Here is a 20,309-nt window from a genome sequence, read left to right on the forward strand (position 1 = left end):
CAATATTTTTTCTCCTTACCTAAACTTTTTGCTGCGTCTCAAGTGCGTGAACATTTCTCCGCCTGTCACAAATTCCAGGGCTATGTAGAGGTAGCTGTTGTCCTGCAAAAAAATAAACATTTGTCTGAAATTGAAGTTTCAAACAATTTTTTCCTTTGTTCATTTGCGTTAATGATCAAACAAATATTCTAAATGCAAGTTTCTCAAAGGAATCTTCCCGGGTTAAGGAAACGCAACGAAACATACACAAGAATCGTTGTTTTTGGTCGGTTTTTGTCAGTTTCGTCTGTTTTTTGTAAGAATAGTAAACAAATAATATTTATGTGGTAAAGAAATATAAATTTTCAAATGTTTTTTGAATTTTGCAAAAAAAAGTTGAACTAAAATTTGGCATTAAGCAATATTAGTTTTTATTTTTTTTGCGAAGCAGTGTCAGATTCCGAAATTAGCATTTCAGTTATGTGAAAATATTCGACTTAAATCGGCTTGGAGAGTTTAAGAACTAAAGCCACTTGAAATGCTTTCACGGGTTTCCAAAAAACTACTGTTATAGTTTCCGTTTTCATTAGTTTCCAATCAGTACACTGACAGCTAAACTGTTTTTTAGGGACTTTTCTGAGCCAAATAATGACGAAGAAGCAAAAAAACGTTGAAAAATTCACGAACATTTGTCAATCTCCTAATCGTTCGGTTTAAACGTCCTCGGAGACAGAGGGCGTACCGATTAAAACGTCCTCGATTTGAGCGTCCACTGAGACAGAGGAGGTACCGATTAAATTTCACAAAAGTTTTTTTTTAGTTTTACCATAAATCACTTACGGTTGTTTTGCTGGGAAAATGCGCTCAATAGAACAATATAAAATCTTACGAAGTTAAACTTATAAAGTCGAAACAAAAAGGTTTTTCTCCCAGTATCTCGCGTTTATGCTTTCATAACTCTTGTTCGGGCATAGAATGGTTTACCTTACGTTTTTTAGAATTTCTGAAGCCTATATTCTATTTGGAGTTATTAGCATCCAAGAATAATGCTGAGCAAACAGAATTTATTGAGGCTCCATTTCACTTAGTCTTGAAATGCAACAAGGATGCTCGTTAATCTGCGTTTGCACACGATGTTCCGACCCGAGCTCATCTACATTTTTGACTTAATTGTCAACCAAGCGAAGAGATAACAAAAATAGATGTTTGAGTTTAAAAAACGGTTACACAACCTAACTACTAATTGAATTACATAATGCCATGCCTCATTACACCGCTCACGAGATCTGCCAATAAAAAGACTACGAGACAAAAACAATCAAATATATAAAACCTTAACTACAGAAATTTTGTTGTTCCTAACTATACAGCAGATGGACATTTTCCTTAATGAAACTAGGTAACAAGTTGACAAAAAGAAGAAATAATGAGGCGAAACTTAAAAATCAATCAACATTTTTTAAACCAGATAGTTCATTAGCTTTCTTAAAAGACACCAGTCTGAAAAATCATTAGCTTTAACGAATTAGTTCTTGATAAATTTAATAAAAAATTCATTTTGAAACCAATAGGACCTGTCTTTGGTTAGATTAAGCCATAGGAACGGAATAAAGATGCAGAAAAACTCAGAAAATAACAAAGAATTTACGAAAAAACAAGTTGTTGAGGCCATTAAAATCATAAGGTATTATCTGAAAATTTTGTATTTTTGTTTCAATTTGCGTGTAGACTAATTGATTTAAAACTCTACTGAAGAATTAATCAATTCATTTGGGCCACATTTGAAAATCATTGGGATCTGCTTTCAAGCGAAAGTGCTAAAAGAAGAGAAAAAGAAACACAAAAACACCACTCACAAAACTTTTATGAAAACGCATATTGTCCAAAAAACAAAACATCAATTACGACATAATGTCAGAAGACATGTCAATCGTTGAAATACGAAGAATTGGATGGGACCTTTCAATGATGAGAATAACTTACAAGTTGACCAAAACAGCAACAAAAATTGAAAAGTTTGAAGAATCATTGAAAATGTATATCATAAACTTTTAGACTATTCGCTATAAAACTGACTGCCTCGGGTAACATCATCCATTGAATCTTCAATTACAAGCTAATGAGACCGTTCAGTATTTTACGGCTGCCTGAAGAATTAAAAAAAACAGGCGAAAACAGCAAATTCAAAAAAAAAATTGAGCGAGAAGTGTCGAAGCCATTAAAAGATGAACTTTTCAGTAGAAACTTCTATACTTTTAAATTTTTTAAAATTAGAAATGGAATTCTTGTTTTTATCAACTATATGACTTCAAAAAATCATCGAATATGAACAAATACATTAAAACATCGAAATTTTTGAGAAAACCTGTAGTATCAACGCCATTAAATTTAATAGCTTTCGACGGAAGCCAATAATTACGCTAAGTTATGCTTCGATGGGACGACAAGGATGTTTATAATCTTTTATAAGTCAGCAATAAGACAATACAATAAGGCCTTTACCATGAAAGCAACAACAAATACAGGCAAAATTCAAAAAAAATCAGTAGAAAAGTGTAAGAAGAAAGTGTCGAAGCCATTTAAACCGTAATTTTTCTCTGCAAATTTTATCTGTGATTCATCGTTTTTAAGCCAATGGGTACTATAAATACAGGATAATGCGATAAGATTTGAAAAAGAACCAAAAATACGAAAAAATATCCAAAAATTTAATTTTTTTTTAATCTTGTGGCATTGAAGTCATATAACCAATAGTTACCAGATAAAAAAGCTAACCAGATTAATGTTGGCAGCAGTAGAAGGAAAGGGGGTCCTGTCATTACTTAGACTGACTTACAAATTACGAAAATAAGTTTATAATCGGTTAATCTTAAAATCATTTTTTTGAAAAATTAATTTTAAGTTCTTAACAGCCATTAGTTCTCCACTAAAAGCAATACATAGGTTCACTTAGTGCTCACTACAAATTTTATTGCAATTTAAGTTAACGATTCTATGCCACATGACTCTCAATTTTTAGTAAAACCTCAAAAAAATCAAAATTTCATTTTAAATTACAAAAACTCATAGTCGAAGCCAAAAAAATACGAGTGATTCCTTATAACAAATTTTCTGTTCGTTGGGCTTCACTTGACTGTAAATGAAGTTGGTGATTAACAGGACCTCGATATGAAAAGTGACTAGTCTCTAGTTGACTTGAAAAACAAAAAAGAATATGAAAAGTTCTCTAAAAAAAGAGCTTTCAAATAGAATTCGATATTTTTTATAGTAAACTTCCCTCTGAGACCAGAACTGGTCTTTTTTATCGCCTTTCGTTTATTAGGAACACAAAATTGGTTTATTTTTTGGCGTGAAAATCCGTTTTGAATTAATATTTTACTAGAAAAAAATTAATTTGAAGGAAAATTACACTAAAAGTGAACAAACTTATGCCAAATATCCCGTGTTCACACGAAACATCAATCCTCGATAACTCCTCGATAACAACAAAATTGAAAAAAATCTTTTTTTAGTTTTGAATTCTACGCTGGACAAACTTTTTAATGATACAACTCACAATTCTCTTCAGTGAACATATCGATAGGCCAAAATTTTCTGAACAAAAAAAAACATTCGAGTATATAGTTCCTCCCCCAACAAGTGGGGTGGGAACAAAAATCAGATTTTTATTTTGTGGATACGTTTTATGCGAATTTAACAAGATGACCCGTGCGATTCTGAACGTATCACAGTTTGCTCCAACATACCTCTCAATGTTGCAAAAATAACCATTAATTTCTGTCAAAAAACCGCTGAGAGTATCCGAAAGCAACTTATAAGCATTGGAGAAAATTATTTGTACTGTTTGAACCAAAAAATGTCGCCTTTTTCGGCTGACAAAAACAACTCTTTAACACATTCCCGAAGAAAAAGGTGTAGTAAAATTTGAAAGACACAGGCTCAGACTTGAAAACACACACCAAGCATATTAAACACGCAATTACAAACCCCCAGAGCAAAAATCCTTTTAAAAAAATTTTATTTATGGCAACTGATCTTTACTCAAGTTCGTTGCCTCTAATTTATTTTTTCTTTGTTTCTTCTATTTATATAGGTGTGGGTTTTTTAAGACAATTTTATCGGTAATTGTATTTTGGACACTAAACTTTGAAATTAAACTTTTGGAAGTATTTTAAGTGTTTTGTCATTTTTGATGTTTCATGAGCATATTGAAGCAAATAGTTTTTTTATCTCCCAGTTGTATTTGCAGCAAAAATTAAATAAATAAAATTTTAGTTGTAGACAGATTTAAAGCCGCTTATAACAAATAATAAGAGATTTCCTAATGTTCTTTTTATGATTTCTGATAGTTTTTGCACTCTGCCACTATTTGTGTCTAACATTTAGAGGAACTAACTCCCTCAGTCTAAGTCTCTCTTACGCACACATATGATACACATTACACGTACGCAGATACATTTATACAGAAGTGGGCACACAAACGCAAACAGACAAATGGAGAAATACGAACCACGACATCCAAGAAAGAATTTTATATTTTTTTTTCACAAGGTCCCCATGGTTCGTCACCGTTCATTATACTCTTGCTTGATGTTTTCTACGAAACAGATTTGGACTTGGAGGTTTGAGATAATTGTATCGGTATTGCTAAAATTGAGTCGGAAATTTGAACTAAAATTTTGAAGTTTATCCAAAAATTTTGTCATTTTTGATGCTTCATGAGCACAATGAGCAAAGAAGTTTTTTAAAGTCTCGCAGATGAGTTGCAAGCTAGGCTTAGTAAACATATACATTTTTTAAATGCAAACACTTCTTTTTTCAACTTTTTATACCGCTTTTTCACTCTTCGGAGTATTTTTTAAAGAAATAGAGAATTTTTAAATTTTTATGTGAACTGATAAAGAAAAGAAAAATACTGGAAAAGTACAGTTAAAAGGGGAATTTAAAAAAAACGAGTGAAAATAATTTTCTCATATTTTCGAAAAATATAAGAAATTTTGTATTCAGTTCTTCAACACGGTTATATATAAACTCTCATAATTCACGCTTCAGCTGTTTTAAACTGGTTAACTCCGATGACACAAGAAGAAAAGGTTGGAAAACGACCCTCGAATTTGAAAAATATTTTTTTCTGCTTTTAGTTTTGTATCTTCAGATTTTATTTTGATTTTTGCTATTGCGAGAGCTCTAAATTGACTGAAGTTCTTCTGTTTCACAAAAATCAGTTCATTACAGAGAAAATTTGGTCCATACAATAGTTTTAATCAGCAAAGAACAACGAGACAGATAAAATGTTTTTAACAAAACTTTGAGGGGGAAAAACAAAATAATTGGTTTGTTTTCTAAATGATTGGCCATTATTTTAAAAATAGTTAGTTAACTTGTAGGCTCCAAACTGTAAAGAATTATTCATGACAGTCAAAACTCCTGTTGACCTAACTAAATTTATTTCAAATTTCTCCGTTTGTGTTCGTCTTAAATTCAACGCGATCCCCCCCCAAGAGCAATGTTTTTTTTTCCTTTTCGTGTTTTCCTTCGAAATATAAATGTGTTCTTTTTCAAATGTCGGAAGTTTTTCTATATAAATCAAAACTAGGTCCTGTGGGATAAAATTGGCGTTGTTATTTTTTTTCTGTGATGCGTAAACTCTGCGATTCTTTTTTTTCGGTTTTCTGTTTTTTTGTCTGAGACTGACATTTTCGCCCATTTTACCAAAGTCTGAAACTCAAGAGGTTTCAGACGTGATTAATGAAACATTACAAAATATTGTAAAGGGTGCACTGAAAAAAATCTTGAAAATGTGAAGCTGGAGCTTAGCAACTGAAGTGCGTCGCTCGTTTTTGATGAAACCTGGGCAATGAAGGAGGCCCACACTGATTGTCAACATTTTGACCTTATTGTCCACCAAATAAGGAAAAGATAGAAAACTTATAGGAGCTCACCATCGCCGAAATTATATGGTGTATGAATATACAAATCATTTTAAACCCAAAACTCTAATCGAATTAAACACTGCCGCATTAAAGGTCCGTTGATATTTGTCATTAGCAAGACTACGAGACAAAGCAACCAACAAAATCAATTAACAAATTTTGATAACGACCAAAACTCAATGTCTATCTCGAAAAAACAACCAAAAAACATAGACAAAATGGCATCAGATTAAATCTATACTGAAAAAATTAACTTCACAAGTAATTCACTAGAAAATATATGCGACCTCTCATTAATGAGACTAGTTAACAGGTAGACAAAAATTTCAAAATTACAAATAGTTTGACTTCTTTGATCAAAAATCAAAGTCATGAAAACAAAAAGCTAGTTATTTAAGCCATTAATTTTGTTCAAATATACGTCCATAGGAAGCCATTGACCGGTAATTGTCCAGAATATGTCAAAAGACCACAGAAGAACAACAAATACAGGCACAAATCAAGTTGAGTTTTGCGACAGAACGGTGTGCAAGCCGTTAAAAACCTTAATCTTTTTACTAAAAACGTTAGATATGTCAATTTGCGCCATCTCTCAACGCCATTGATATGAAATTTGAACTGTTATTGATGTGATATGTGTCGAGCCAACAAAATTCTCAAAATTGGGCAAATATTTAGAATCAAAAAATGTATTATTGAAATCTTTGGTGCGACTTCACCACAAAAAACAAGTTGATAAAAAATAGGGGCGAAACCCAAATAAACCTGTGTTTTTGACAGCCTATTTTCTTTGAACTAATAACAACCGTATGCTTTCAAAGAGAAAATCGATGCATCGTTTTGTCGCACTTTAGGGAGAACTTTCTATTGGTAAGACTGGCAGATATCCGGCTGAACTCAAAATTTCACAAACAAATTTACGCAAACACAATATTGAAGCCATAAAAAGTTATGAGATTTTAATGAAAATATAATATATAATCGGAAGGACTGACTTGCAGGTAAATGGGAGATGTCAGTTTTTGAGCCTTGATTTGAAATCACTTTTGGTGTGTAAATAACGTAACACAACAGAAAAAGAAAAAAAACTGTTTAAAAAATGAGAGTGCCCCAATATGTTCCAAAAATTTTTTGGATCGAAAAAACTTGTGATAAGACAAGAACCAGCCTTGCTGATTCCGCTGGTCCATTAAAAACTGATAATTTATCCAAATGTTAGCGGAATGGATAATTTTGCACAAAAAGTCATTATATCTATTCTAATGACACAGCTTACAACTTTTTTTGATTAATATATCGATCGCCCAAAATTGACTGAACACAAAACCCAGTTGAGCATATAGTTCCTCTCCTATTCAGGTGGGTCGGAACAATAATATCTTAAGGATAACCGACTAGCGTCGGAGGAATTGCTTTCAAACGAGTGGTTGGCTTCGGTATTACCTAGCTGGAGCTTAGGGATGCTAACATTAGGGGTGAGCTGGGGGGGGGGGGGGTAATCGCATACTTGGAGAGTAGAGTAGTCAGGCGCAAAAGAGCTGCTTAGCCACTTAATGCCCTCAGGGCTATACCTGTTTATTACCCGTTATTGGGAACACAAAGTTAAAGGTTCTGATGGAAAGTTGTTCAAGCAAAAAATTGCATTAGAAAAGACCACAGGACTAATATAATTGCTACAGTTTTTGTATGAGAACAATTAAAAACAAAAATGAATTTACAATTTTTTTTTTCGGAAAACTGTGATTCTGCAACAGAAAATGTTTATAATTCCGTGGTATTAAACTCAGTTTGTGGCAAAAACTTTCCCATCAGAGCCTAAGTGCCGATAAGCGTGTGTGAACATTATGGTCGGGCGCGCATTACAGAGCCGCCCTTCTTAGTTTTAAGCTAATGGTTCGGCCATCTATCATCCAATGGTAACTTCCCGAATCCTTATCTGACCTTGAAAGCGAATGCTTGTCTGACTATAAAAGGGAAACGAATGCAGGCCAAGATCTTCTTCTCCATAATTGTGTGGTCAATCTGTTTCAATTTCACAACCTGAAAAACAACACATAACATATAACAGATAATTACTGAGATCCGAAACACCCAATGTCAAATAATCAAAGTTGTTTTACCCAATTTTGAAATCAGTTTCTTATGATAATGTTCAGTAACCGGACTAATCAATTGTCTTTAAAATGATAAAAAAAAACATCGGCAGTTTATGCCTAAATTATTTCGAGCAGTGAAAAACTTTTTTAGAATTTTTTTTCCTCTTTTTTTATTATTGTGGCACAATTAGTAGTTTTTCTGCCATTGGTTAATTTCGGCACAACAGTTATCGCGCGTCCGCAAAAAGGACAAAGATCATTAGAAAATCGTTCTTAAAAATAAATTCAGTTGCATTGAAGTTCTTTGGGTGCTCGTAAATCCACAAATTGATCTAGTTGTTCCCTAATTTTGTGCACATCATGTAACCTTTTGCTTGTCGAGTACTTTGATTGCGTAGTATTTGTCACTTCTGGATGGCTTGTACTTGGCCAGCATCACTCGTCCAAATGAGCCAGTGCCCAGGGTGCGTCTGATGTCAAAGTGAGATATTCTAGACGAATTCTAAAATGCTAGAGTAAATGAGACGCATATGGTGATGGTAGTACACGCATAGTCTTTTTCAATGGTATAATGGTGCGCGTGCGAAACTCGCAGTTGATTTAATTTTTAAGTCTAGATTCGGGGATCGAATGATATTCTTTATCAAATTAATGAATTGCGTGGCAACCAACAAAATGTTATTTAAATTCAGCAGACTGATTTGTAGTAAAAATTTGAGCAGACGGAATTTGCTCAGTTAGTTCAGTTTGTCTGCTCCAGTTATGACAAGAATTCGTAGAATTTTCGGCCGGAATTGTGAGAGTTGACGTTTTATTTAGATGCAACAAAATTTTGTCTGCTTTATATTGCTTTTTAAAGGTAGTTAATACATTTAATAAAGAGCGTTTCTCGTTGCGTTTCAATAGGTCTAACTTTGAAACTACAAATTCCTCAACAAACTTATTAATGTGCTTATTTTTGCTCTGGTTCTCTCAAAATATAATCGAGCAAACCCATTTTCGTGCCAGTCAAAAGCTCTACTTCACAATTCAAGGGTAGTAGGTGATCTAGCCGACAAGTGAATCCGCTGTTTGTTGTATGGCTTGTCAGAATTAGGGCTGCATGATCAGTTTTTTAGTCGAAATTTCTGCCATATGGATAATAATTAGAGTATTCAGCCGACAAAACTACTCCAAACAGATACAACTAGTTAAAACCATTTCTTCCCATTGCATTTAAAAATTGAGACGCGAATGCAATGATCTTCCATCCTTCGTGACCTCGCTGCTAGAGTCCCACACCAATCCTTACGTGATGTGTTGCATTTCACTCGCATTTCTAATTTAATATTGAATTATTCTTTTCCGGTAGTCTGTGCTATACGGTTTTCATTTTTATTGAAACGTATATAGTCTTTGTATTTTCAGATGAATTTTTTCGTTTCTTTAAGCAGGCGTTTAGTCAATTTTGGAGTTAGCGTGCAGCAATTTCATTCTAAATTTTGGTATACCTTTTACGGATTTTTTTTTACGTTGTTGAAGGTTTAGAAGCCAAAATTGCTGTTGCTTTTGATTTTAGAGGTCTGATTCCGCTCTGACTAAGTTTGAACCTTTTTATATCCTTTATTGCGAAATGACGCTTTTGTAATGTAAATCGAAGGTAATGTATTGAAATCTAATCGGATAAAAGTTATCAAATATTTATCACGAAACTTGAGAGGGCAGCGTACTTGTGGACTAAATGTCTGCTGGCATGGATTCAAAAATGTATTTTATAAGTCACCCAATCAGCAGGGACAACAAATTTAAACGCCAATTATTAGCGCTCTGATGTTTTGTCACCCAATGAGTGGGGGCATCAACCTAAAATCAAATTGACGATGGTGCGAGCAACTTCAAATAGGCTCAATTTGAAAAGGTCATCAACCCGAAAAACTACATTATGTATCCAGAAGAAAGCCCTCTAGCTAAGTTAATGCCTAAGATCACAAGTTTTCGTTCTTACCTGACCTAAGTGGGGAGAACAAAAGCATATTCTAAGAGGCCTATTCCTTGTGAAGAAAAGAAACGGACTGCTGATATTAGATTAAATAAACTGGTAATCTGTTGTGTTGATGACAATATCATGTTAAACAAGTTAATTGTCAATTGATTTTCATTAACCGAAGGTGTACATGATCCAATCCTTTCAGGCAATTGTTTTTTTTTCTAAATTTGAAGTTCTTTTGCACTCAATTTGCTGCCAACCCTGTATCGAGTGCCTGTCATTTTGTCACGTATTATGTTGAAAATACAATGCCATGCGGTTTCGTTATTTTACTTGATCTGGATGTGTGTATTGCGAATGTATAGAAGTAAAACCTGCCTTCTCTTTCTCCGCTGTTGTGCTTAGATGTTGTGAAGTTGTTTGTATGAGACTGCCTAAGGTCGTCATTGGGTATTTATTTTCTGAAGCGTCTTGTTTAGTGCTTTCAAGTTAAGTGCTTTTTGAACAATTGCTTCTTTTTTCACTGTAATAACTATTGGCGAGATGAAATTTGGAGAGGAACTTGGTGTTGATTTTTCCATATATCCTTGCTTGAGTACTTTCATCAATTCATTTTTGAGGTTGTTTTTAATGTTATTAGGCACACTATGTTTTTTATATGTTCTAGTTGATCAATTTTATAGAATTTAGGTTTGATCGTGTAATTTTTTGTTTCATCGATACCGCTAATAAGACATGATTAGAACATTCACCCGCCATTTGCTTTCTAATGGGGCAGGTCGTGTTGAAGCAGTTAGCTCTCCCATTTTTGTGGCTGTTTTGAGATACAAATCTCAGATATTTGAACAAATCTATACCTATCAGCGAACAACGTCAGTTTGCTACAATTACAATAGTTGGCCAGTAGTTGTATTTTACCTGCGCAATGATTGACGCAAGTGTGTTTAGTGGCTTGTTGTAGATTTTTTATATTGTTTACATGTGCATCGGCTTTTAAGTCATTTTTTTTCCGTGTTCTGTACTTTTTGTTTGTCGTGTTTTAACGTTGCCTTGCGACAAACATTAGCAAAATGATTGAGGAGCCTCCAGTTGTCAAAAATATTTCCAATTGCAATGCAAAATTGTTTGTGATTTGTCAGCCATTTATGTCCACAGTTACGGCTTATATTTGGTTGTTTCCTCTTTCAAAGTTTTGTGTTGTATTGCTTTAGCGATTTGCAATACAACCTCCATTGTAGAAAAACCTCCATTGTATTGTTCGGCATTGAAAGAGTTTAAAGTGGTGCAATTATTACATTTTTTGATTTGATGATTTTGTTGATTTTGTTATCTGCCTGTTGCAATTTTTTGATTTTGTTATCTGCGTGTTGATCATTAATCATGATGCTTTTCTGGTTCTACTGTTTCGTTTAGGAAACCGCACTGAATTTTGTTGTCAAATGTTTTTGAAATATTCTATTAATATTTGACTTCACAGTCACCAAAACTGCAGCTTTTTGTTAATTCTTCCAACTGCTGTAGAATTGTTCTACTCTTTTTCCTTTTGTCTGTTTTCTTGAAAAAATATCCTTAGAAAATTATCTTCCCACGTCTTAGAAATGATATCTCCGTTATGTCCTACCTGGGCCACCACTCTTTCGTAAACTCTTTCGGATGAAGCATGTTAATTACAGCGTGTGGGTGGTTGCAAAATCGTCTATGTTCTGTTCCTATGCTAAGGTATGATAAAGAAATATATTTTTGTTCGCAAATATCTCATGGTCTGGTTCCCATGGCGGTTGAGTTTTAAGTTTACCTGTCACGCTTTGTAATTTCGGTTGCTTCTTCTAATGCTCATTCGTTTGTTGGTTTGGAGGCTAATCGCACTGTCTTTTTTTGTTTCGTAGGAGTGTATCCAGTGTTATTTATTCTTCAACTAATATCGCTGACTAAATTTAAATCCTCCATTTATTCCAACAGAGGTCTGGTTCACTTGTTATTTTCTGCTAGAAGGTTGCGATGGCCAGTGACGTTTTTTACTCTCTGTCTGACTGTGCCATGTCATTGACTTGTTTTGTTGTTTTCAATTTTAAAGTTTTACAATCAACACACAATTGATTTAATTAATAAGTTTGAAATCGTCGTGTGAATTTTGTTTTTTTTTATTTAGCTTGAGTTTCCTTCTTCAATTGCTTCAATTAACCTAATACAAGACAACGGACAGAAAAGTCTACCGAAATCTGGATTTCACTAGATATCAAAAGAGAATAATTAAATTAGAAACGTTATTTCAAACGGAATGAACAACGATGCACATTTTTTTCTCAATCACCATGCCCTATGAGAACGAATTGCTTAGGGAAAATAGATGGAATACTGTTTGCACTCGAAGATGCAAATTTTACAGATTGCCAACGGGAAAATTTGGTAAAGAGTGTGTAGAGATGCTGAATTGCGAACTTGAGATGATCCTAAAATCAAATATTTCATCGGAACAACTTTTAGTTTTTTCGGTTCTCATAATCCACAGAAAAAACAAAGCAAGACACTCCAAAGATGTAAAAATAACAATTGAAAATAGATTGAAGGAGCGGTCGACGAAAAATATCAAACTCTTGTTCAATCTTATAAGAGATGCACACATTTCTCATACAAAGATGTTAGAACTTAAAAGAGCGAATCTGAGGAGAAACTCCGAGTGTTCGCTAAGACGATTCCAGAAGGGAACATCAAAAATGCAACAAGGTTCCTTGCAGAAATAAACACAGCGTTCTTAATCCTTTTGATTTAATAGACGGAAGAACGGTAACCGAAATTCTGCAAGAAAAGCATTTGAAAGCCTGATCATTATTTGAGGAGACATTCAACATATCAGAATATCCTCCTCTAGAGAATCTGAATATAACAAGTCGTACAATTGAAAAACAAGCCCGCAAACTTTTCGGTAGTTCAGGACCCTCCGGATCAGACGCCAATCACTAGTTTGATGCGTTAATTAGGTTTGGTCTTAAAAGCTCTAGATTGAGACTCTTAGCTTCTCCGATTGATAATTTGATCGCAAACGAAATCATTTCTTGGCGTGAATTCAAAGCCTTGTTCTCATTTCGACTTATTGCATTGGACAAAAACCCAGGTGTCAGACCAATTGGCATTGATTTAACATTATAAAGATTTCTCGGTAAAGCAGTTGCTGACTTGGCTAGTGATGACTTGGCGTATGCGTCTGGATCAGAACAACTTGTGGAGTGTCGCGTGGAACTTAAGGATCGATACATCGACTTCGAGAGTTGTTTGAAAAAAAATCATCCGATTGTTTTTGTCTGTTGCTGCTTGATGCAAAAATTTCATTCAATTTTCTAAACAGAAGCTCTGCACTACTAAACGCTAGAACCCTTTGGTCAGGAGTTTTTACTTTTCTGTACAATAGTTACCAGGAAATCTATGAACTCGTGCTCAGCAATACTGACGTCTTTATCCACAGCGAAGAAGGGTCAACTCATGGCGACCCATTTTCAAAGCTCCTTTGTGGTGTTGATCTGTTGCCTTTGATCAAAAAATTGCACAACCCGACGAATTATACACAAAGTTTTTATGCAGATGACGCCGCGGCTTGTGCAAAGTTCGATGACTTAAAACAGTGGCCTGCGAGAAATAGTTGATGAGGGGCAAAAATATGGCTAGTACTCTGAGCCAAAAAGAGCTTCTTTATTGTTCATCTAGACCATGTTGATGAAGCGAAGCCTTGCTTTGAGCAAACAAGTTTGAAAATCGTAACTGGAAAACGTTATCTTTGAGGCTTAATTGGCAATGAAGCTACCATGAAAGAATTTGTTCACAAACAAATCGAAAAGTGGCAAGCTAAGATTCAACATTTGAGAGCTGCAGTCAATTTCTGTCCTCTTTAGAATTTCTCGGTGTTCACCAAATCAGTTCAGGCTTTATGGAATTTTCTGATGAGAGTTGTTCCAGGATGCGACGAGTTTCTTAAACCACTTGAAAGTTCAATAAAAAACAAGTTCATTTTAACTGTAACAAACATTTATTAAATGAGTAATCCTCAACGAAGCTTATTCAGTTTGTCTGCTAAAAATAGAGGATTAGGTATTCCAAACCCAGTGGTGAAAGCGAGCGAGAATTTTGAAATGTCCAAGAAAAAATTTTTCTAGATTTCGGATTCTATTTTTGAGTGGAACGGCATTTGACGTTGACGCACACAAAACTCAAGTTCGCAGCAGCAAACAAAGTTTTTAGCTTTAAATTGATTCCCATCAGAATAATCCATATAAGGGTTTGTTATATAAGAAAAAGCATGCATATAAGAAAAGAATGGAGCGGAATTTCAAAACGGGAACCCCTTGTTGGTTAACAGCAAAAGTGTCAGAGGGACAATTTTGTTTTGTCGAAGCACGAATTCCAGGATTCCATGGCGCTAAGATATGGTTTACCCCTAACAAACCTCCCTGTAAAATGTTCTGTCTGTGGTGAAGATTTCCATGTTCAGCATGCCTTGATCTGCAAAAAAGGAAGCCTGATTACACAAATGCAAAACAAAACTAGAGACTTATCGTGCCTTGCATGGACTTACACCCAAAAAGGGCCAGTAATAAGTAAAAATTCAGAGAATCAGACAGCGCTAAGAGCCGATCTTCTGATAATAGGTGTGTGAAGCCCGCAAGAAATTGCCTCGTTTGATATTTGTGTCACAGACACAGGCAAAATTTTACAGCAACTTTTACAGAAAGCCAGAGGATGTGCTGGAAAGCTGCGCTGACGAAAAGATGAGAAAATACTCCGAGGTTTGCCAGGAAAAACATATCGCTTTTACACCATTAATTTTCAGTTGACGGTATGATGGCCAGAGAGAGCAAAATTTTTCTCAGAAGACTGGCGGTAAGCCTGCTTTTAATTGGACAAACCATACAGCATTATAATGAATTGGGTCAAACTGAGATCGAATTTTGCAGTCTAAAGGACCTCAAATCTTTGCATAATAAGAACTAGATCTAAATGGGGATCGTTTTGCTACGAAGATACCTTGAAGAAAAAATATTTTGACGTGCCAGTTGTAGTCGGATAAAAGTTATCAGATATTTGTTATCAAACTTGAGAGGGCAGCGTACTTGTAGACTAAATGTCTACTGGAATGGATTCAAAAATTTTTTTATATGTCGCCCATTTAGTGGGAACAACAAATTTTAACGCCAATTATTAGCGCTCTGATGTTTTTGTCACCCAATGAGTGGGGACTTCAAATTAAAATCAAATTGCCGATGACGCTTGCGTGAGCAACTTAAAGGGGCTCAATTTGAAAAAAGATCATCAGCCGAAAAAACCACAAAATAACATAATGTATATAGAAGAAAACCTTCTAGCTATGTTCATTCCTCCAATCACAAATTTTTGTTCTTGCCTGACCTAAGTGGGGAGAACAAAAGCAAATTGTAATAGAGGCCTAGTTCTTGTTGTGAAGAAATGGAACGGACTGCTGATGTTAGATTAATTAAACTGCTGATCTGTTGTATTGATTACTAAAATCTTGATAACCCAGTTAATTATCAATTGAATTTTTTTTTACTCAATCACCTAATATTTTTTCGACGTGGCGTTTATACAGCCGATTGAATTCAGGTGCCTAAAATTGTGATTGAGAGAGCAATCTTCTACCAAGTAATCTTCAAAAAGGCAGTCACCCGAAAAGTCAAAAATGTGAAGCGAAAAGATTATTTGAAAAAGACAGGTACAATTACAATAATTGCTTCATTCTTCGATCAAGAGCAAATTAAAATGCGTTTTTTAATGAAGCAACATCTCTTTTAAGAGTAAGATTTTTGCTATAAAAATATATGGTTTAATATAGACATTTTGAAGGTTTACTTAAAACTCTAAACCTTGCGCGAACGTTTTATGAACCGTAATGCCCCACTTTAATCTAAACTATTGAGTTTTGAAATGCGATCCAACTTGTTTCTATAATTGAATATAACAGACTGAGGTCGTATGAATTGTTCCCGATCGACTAGGGGACTCAATTGATGTAGCCTTCTGACATTCAGTCTAGGGGAGCTGGGCTGTAGTGAGGCAATAAGTAAAGTAAGAAATTTCAAATGAAGTTTTTTAAGGTTATTATAGAACACTATTGAGATTTGGAAAGAATTAATTCCACCGGTGTTAATAATTAACAAAACAAAATATAAATACATTAATTCAAAAGAAGCGGAGGGTACAGGCAACGGGACGAGCGGTCCGCTAAATCCTGCCTTTCATATGAACCACTTTTTTGTCAACATATTTAAAATTTAAAAAAAAAACAAAATGTTTTTTGGATAATGGGTTAAGGCTGGTTCTTTTGTTAAAGTATGACGCCACACTGTTTTATCATGCCAGAACCGCCAGTCACTAGTGTTACTACGCTCCCACATATTTATTTTAGCCTTGAAATTTTTTTTTTAATTTAAATTTTTCTGAATTCTTACTTTGCACTCAAAATTGAAAATTTTTTTACAAAAATGGCCATATATCGCGTTGTAGTGACGCTAAAGGGGTCATTTTTTTCCAAAAAGCCTTCCCTATCTGGGTACTCCTTCAGCATGCAGGAAAAATGTAATGAAATTTTCCAGCAAAAGCTGAAAATATGTTTCACTAATTCTTGGTTATTGAGTAGATAAAAATCTTTTAATTTATGCTAAAATAAGCTAATGCCATTCGTTGTATTTCTTGTTAAGCTCTCAAACAAGTTTTTGATGGCAAGCAAGTTGTACAGCTTAGCAGCTCTATACCTCACTCAGCACCTTTAAAGTTTACTTTTACAAAATGGTTCATTCAAAAGGCAGAAAGCATTAATTTATTAATTTTTGGTTTTTCAAAGACAAACAGATCATTCGAAAACGTTTCAGAATGCAATTTTGTTTGAAGACCTTAGCACAAACGTCGAAAGCTCATAGATGTTCAGTTTACAGACTGCAAGATTTTTATTGGAAACAAAAACATCTTCGCTGTGATCCATACGTTTGCGAAAATAAAAATAAATTGTAAAAGTTTTTTCTGAAGATATATTTTTGATAGAGAAGAATAAGATTTACATCCATAAACCAAAATACCATATTGGATGATAAGGTTAATATTACTTTTGTAATCTTGTTTTATTTGCATCCTAGGAACATAGTGTCTTAACTTAGATATAATCCTGCACTGTTTTCCGAGTCTCTTTTAACATTCTCGTTATGTGAAAGAAAAGACAGTATACTATCCAAACGTATACCAAGATATTTACACACGGGCTTAGAAGAAGTTGAACATTTATTAGCAAAATAGTTATTTCTGGAAGCACTATTTCCTATGTTCTTTTGCACAATTTTCGTAATTTTTAAACGCAATTTATTGGAATTCAGCCAATTGCTAATTTCGTTTAAATATGATTGAATTTCATTTTGTGTTTCCTATTGAATTTCCTATGTCGCAAATACTCGTGTCATCAGCTAATAGTGTAATTTCGCTAAATTTGCAACATGAGTGTAGATCATTAGTATAGATAAAAAATAAGAGTGGAGCCAAAATTGATCCTTGAAGAACCCCGAAACTTACTGGTAGCCAAGAGGAAGAAGCACAATTTAATTCAACTCTTTGGTATCTCTTAGTTAGGTATGAAAGAAACCAAGCATGGGCATTACCCCGTACATCATAGGATTATAATTTAGATAACAAAAGTTTATGATCTATTGTGTCAAATGCCTCTTTGAGGTCCAAAAAGAAACTTACAATTGATTCATTTTTATTAGCTCGTATTTTTCGATAAGATGAATTAAAGCATCAATGGTACTATGCTTTTTGTGCAAACCAAATTGCCTGTTTGCGAACAAACTGAACTTCTCAAAGAAATGGTATAATCTTTTGAACATCACTCCTTCAAAAACTTTACTCCAGATTACTAATAAAGGTATCGGTCTATAAATGTTTTCATCAGTTTTATCACCTTCTTTATGAAAAGGTAAATTTTTCTGCTTTTTTTAAAATTCATCGGGGAATTTTCCTTTCTTTAATGATAGATTGATTAAATACGTCAACAACGGGGCTGCAATTTTACTTTGTTCTCAGAAACCTCACTGTCATCAGTATCAAACAGGTACAAACTTTGTATTTGACTCTCTACCGGAGATGATGAGCAATCTTGTCTGCGACATTTTCCCTTATTCCCGTAAAGAATTTGTTGAAACAATTGGCAACATCTTTTGATCTTTCTACCTTTCCATTAGAGCTGAAGGGAATGTTTTGACTACGAATATTTTTCCCACTTAAATCATTGAGTAGTTTATATGTCTGCATTGAGTGAGTCTCCAACGCATTTACTAAAAGTCTTTTGAAATTATTGCTTTTTTGTAGTTTTTGATGAGTAAATCTGACTTATTTCTAAGTTTTTGAATTTGTCCATACAACAGAGTTTTCTTGACTGTTCCCATTTGCGATGAGCGTCAATCTTTTATGTTCCTAAGTTTTTATTCTCGTTGCATAGCCATTTTGGATTTTTAGGCTTCCATGCTGAAAGTTTTTCGTAGGTGAAAATTCCTTTGTTATCTCCCGAAAATAATCATTCAATGGCTTGAACGATTTTTGCACGGTTTGGCCTGTCAAAATGTGAGTCTTTATCAAACTCAACTTGTTGCTGAGGCAAAAGAGGTCATTGCTGATGCATTTCGGATCTTTCAGAAATAATAAATTGCGACAATTTTGCGTTATTTACATGGCATCTGATTCAACGTTCCAGATCAACAAAATCGTATAATGATCCGAAAAATTTTGAAATTGTACCATCTCGTTATATTGAGCATCGATGTTTTGGTATATAAAGTGTTCAATACGCCTACTTGTATTATTTGTTACTCGCGTAGGATTAATGTCGAAGATCTTGAACCCATTTGATGCAATCAAGACAATCATAAGCAAGTCACTTTTTCTGAAGTACCTCTATTTTAAAATCACCACATAAAATTTGAGGTAGTATTTGCTGGAATTTACCATGATTTTCTTCTCCGCGCAAGGTCTCGATGTTCGTGATATAAGAATTTAACGATATTTGGCGCAACTCTGGCCATGTCCAACGGATGACAGGCAGCAAAATTTTTTTAATTTACATTGCTTTGCATAACATAGTTTAGAATGCTCAGGATATTTGACATCGGACTCGGTTCAACTCCGATATTGGAGAATATGAAGTAGGTTTTACGTGAATGTCTTTTAAGCACGAGTGTTCTCTATTCAAGGTCATTGAGTCGGTTTCTATCCGTTGTAACAGTGAAGTCAGTCCGATTGCACCTTCGTTCTAGCTCATCTATTCGCTTGGTTTGTTTGTCAATAGTATTCTGCATATCCTTAATGATCCTTTGCACTTCTGGTGATATTGTCGGCAAGTGTGTTGGCGTGACTTCATTGGCGTTTTGTTGAGTATTTACAGCATTATCAGAAGACATCTGAAACTATTCAATAAATTTATTACAACAATTAAGCTAACAATTTAAAATAAAGCCATTTCTGGCGCACTTTTAATTGACTCAGTGAACTGTAGCTGACAGTGGTTAACTGTCGTCTATCGGAATCTGTAGCTTGAAATTGCGCATAAGAGCGCAATTTTAGATCACCCAATTATCGAAAGTCAAGCACGTCACTCGATACTCTTATTTTTTTTAAAAAATATTGCACAGAAGACACTGACGATTACAATATCATACTCAAATCAAAATGCGGAATCTTTGTCTCTTGAATGGTCAGAACAAACAGAAAAAATTAGTGCAAACTTTGGCAAGTAAAAAATTCTGCTTTTTGAAAAGTTCAACTTCTTGTTTTTATCAATGGTAATTTGTTCCGTCATCATAAACCAAAATGTTGCTCTTGTAAAAAATTTTGCGCATTATAGTGCTTTGTTTTTTTTCTGTTTTTTTTTTCAAATTAATAATTTCCGGGTTATTTTTTTAATGAATCCAAGTTTTTTTGATCATTATAATTTTATCTGGGTTGATAATTTTTCACTCTAAAGAACCAATAGTTGCACTCTAAAGAACCATTTTATTGCGCAAAATCCCATTTTCGAAATTAGATAAACATAACCACCGATTAACCTCGGGCAAGTTGTTCTCAAACGACAGATGATTGGTTGGTGTCTTAAGTAGCTCGATCCGCCTTAGGGAGGCTGGCTAAAGCTTATTTGAGGGGGTGCGCTTAATGTGTGGGATGAGGTCTCAAGGTGGCAAAGCGTATGGTTGCGGGTGGAATGAGGTAGACAGCCAAGAAGGGTGACAACCAAGTATGTCATCCTCAGAATATCGTTGAGAATTGCGTACTTAGAGACTAGTAAGGCTCTAAGATAAC

The 20,309-nt window shown here is 34.4% G+C and overlaps 2 protein-coding genes across 4 annotated transcripts in view; one reads left to right on the plus strand and one right to left on the minus strand.

The window, feature by feature from the left end:
- The window catches only part of LOC142349091 (uncharacterized), a 174,316-nt gene that overhangs the window by 46,898 nt on the left and 107,109 nt on the right, over positions 1–20,309 (plus strand). The window lies entirely within an intron of this gene.
- Positions 1–20,309, minus strand: part of LOC142349680 (cAMP-dependent protein kinase catalytic subunit beta-like) — a 37,188-nt gene that overhangs the window by 5,555 nt on the left and 11,324 nt on the right. For all 3 annotated transcript variants that reach the window (XM_075401406.1, XM_075401405.1, XM_075401404.1), the window contains exons 5-7: positions 8,376–8,510; positions 7,854–7,952; positions 20–102 (exon numbers count right to left, since the gene is read on the minus strand). In XM_075401406.1, coding sequence (XP_075257521.1) covers positions 20–102; positions 7,854–7,952; positions 8,376–8,510 — 317 coding nt within the window. The remainder of the gene's footprint in view (positions 1–19; positions 103–7,853; positions 7,953–8,375; positions 8,511–20,309) is intronic.

The sequence above is a fragment of the Convolutriloba macropyga genome, chromosome 11 (assembly GCF_964194025.1).
Source record: "Convolutriloba macropyga chromosome 11, txConMacr16.3, whole genome shotgun sequence".
In the NCBI taxonomy this organism is placed as follows: Eukaryota; Metazoa; Xenacoelomorpha; order Acoela; family Convolutidae; genus Convolutriloba; species Convolutriloba macropyga.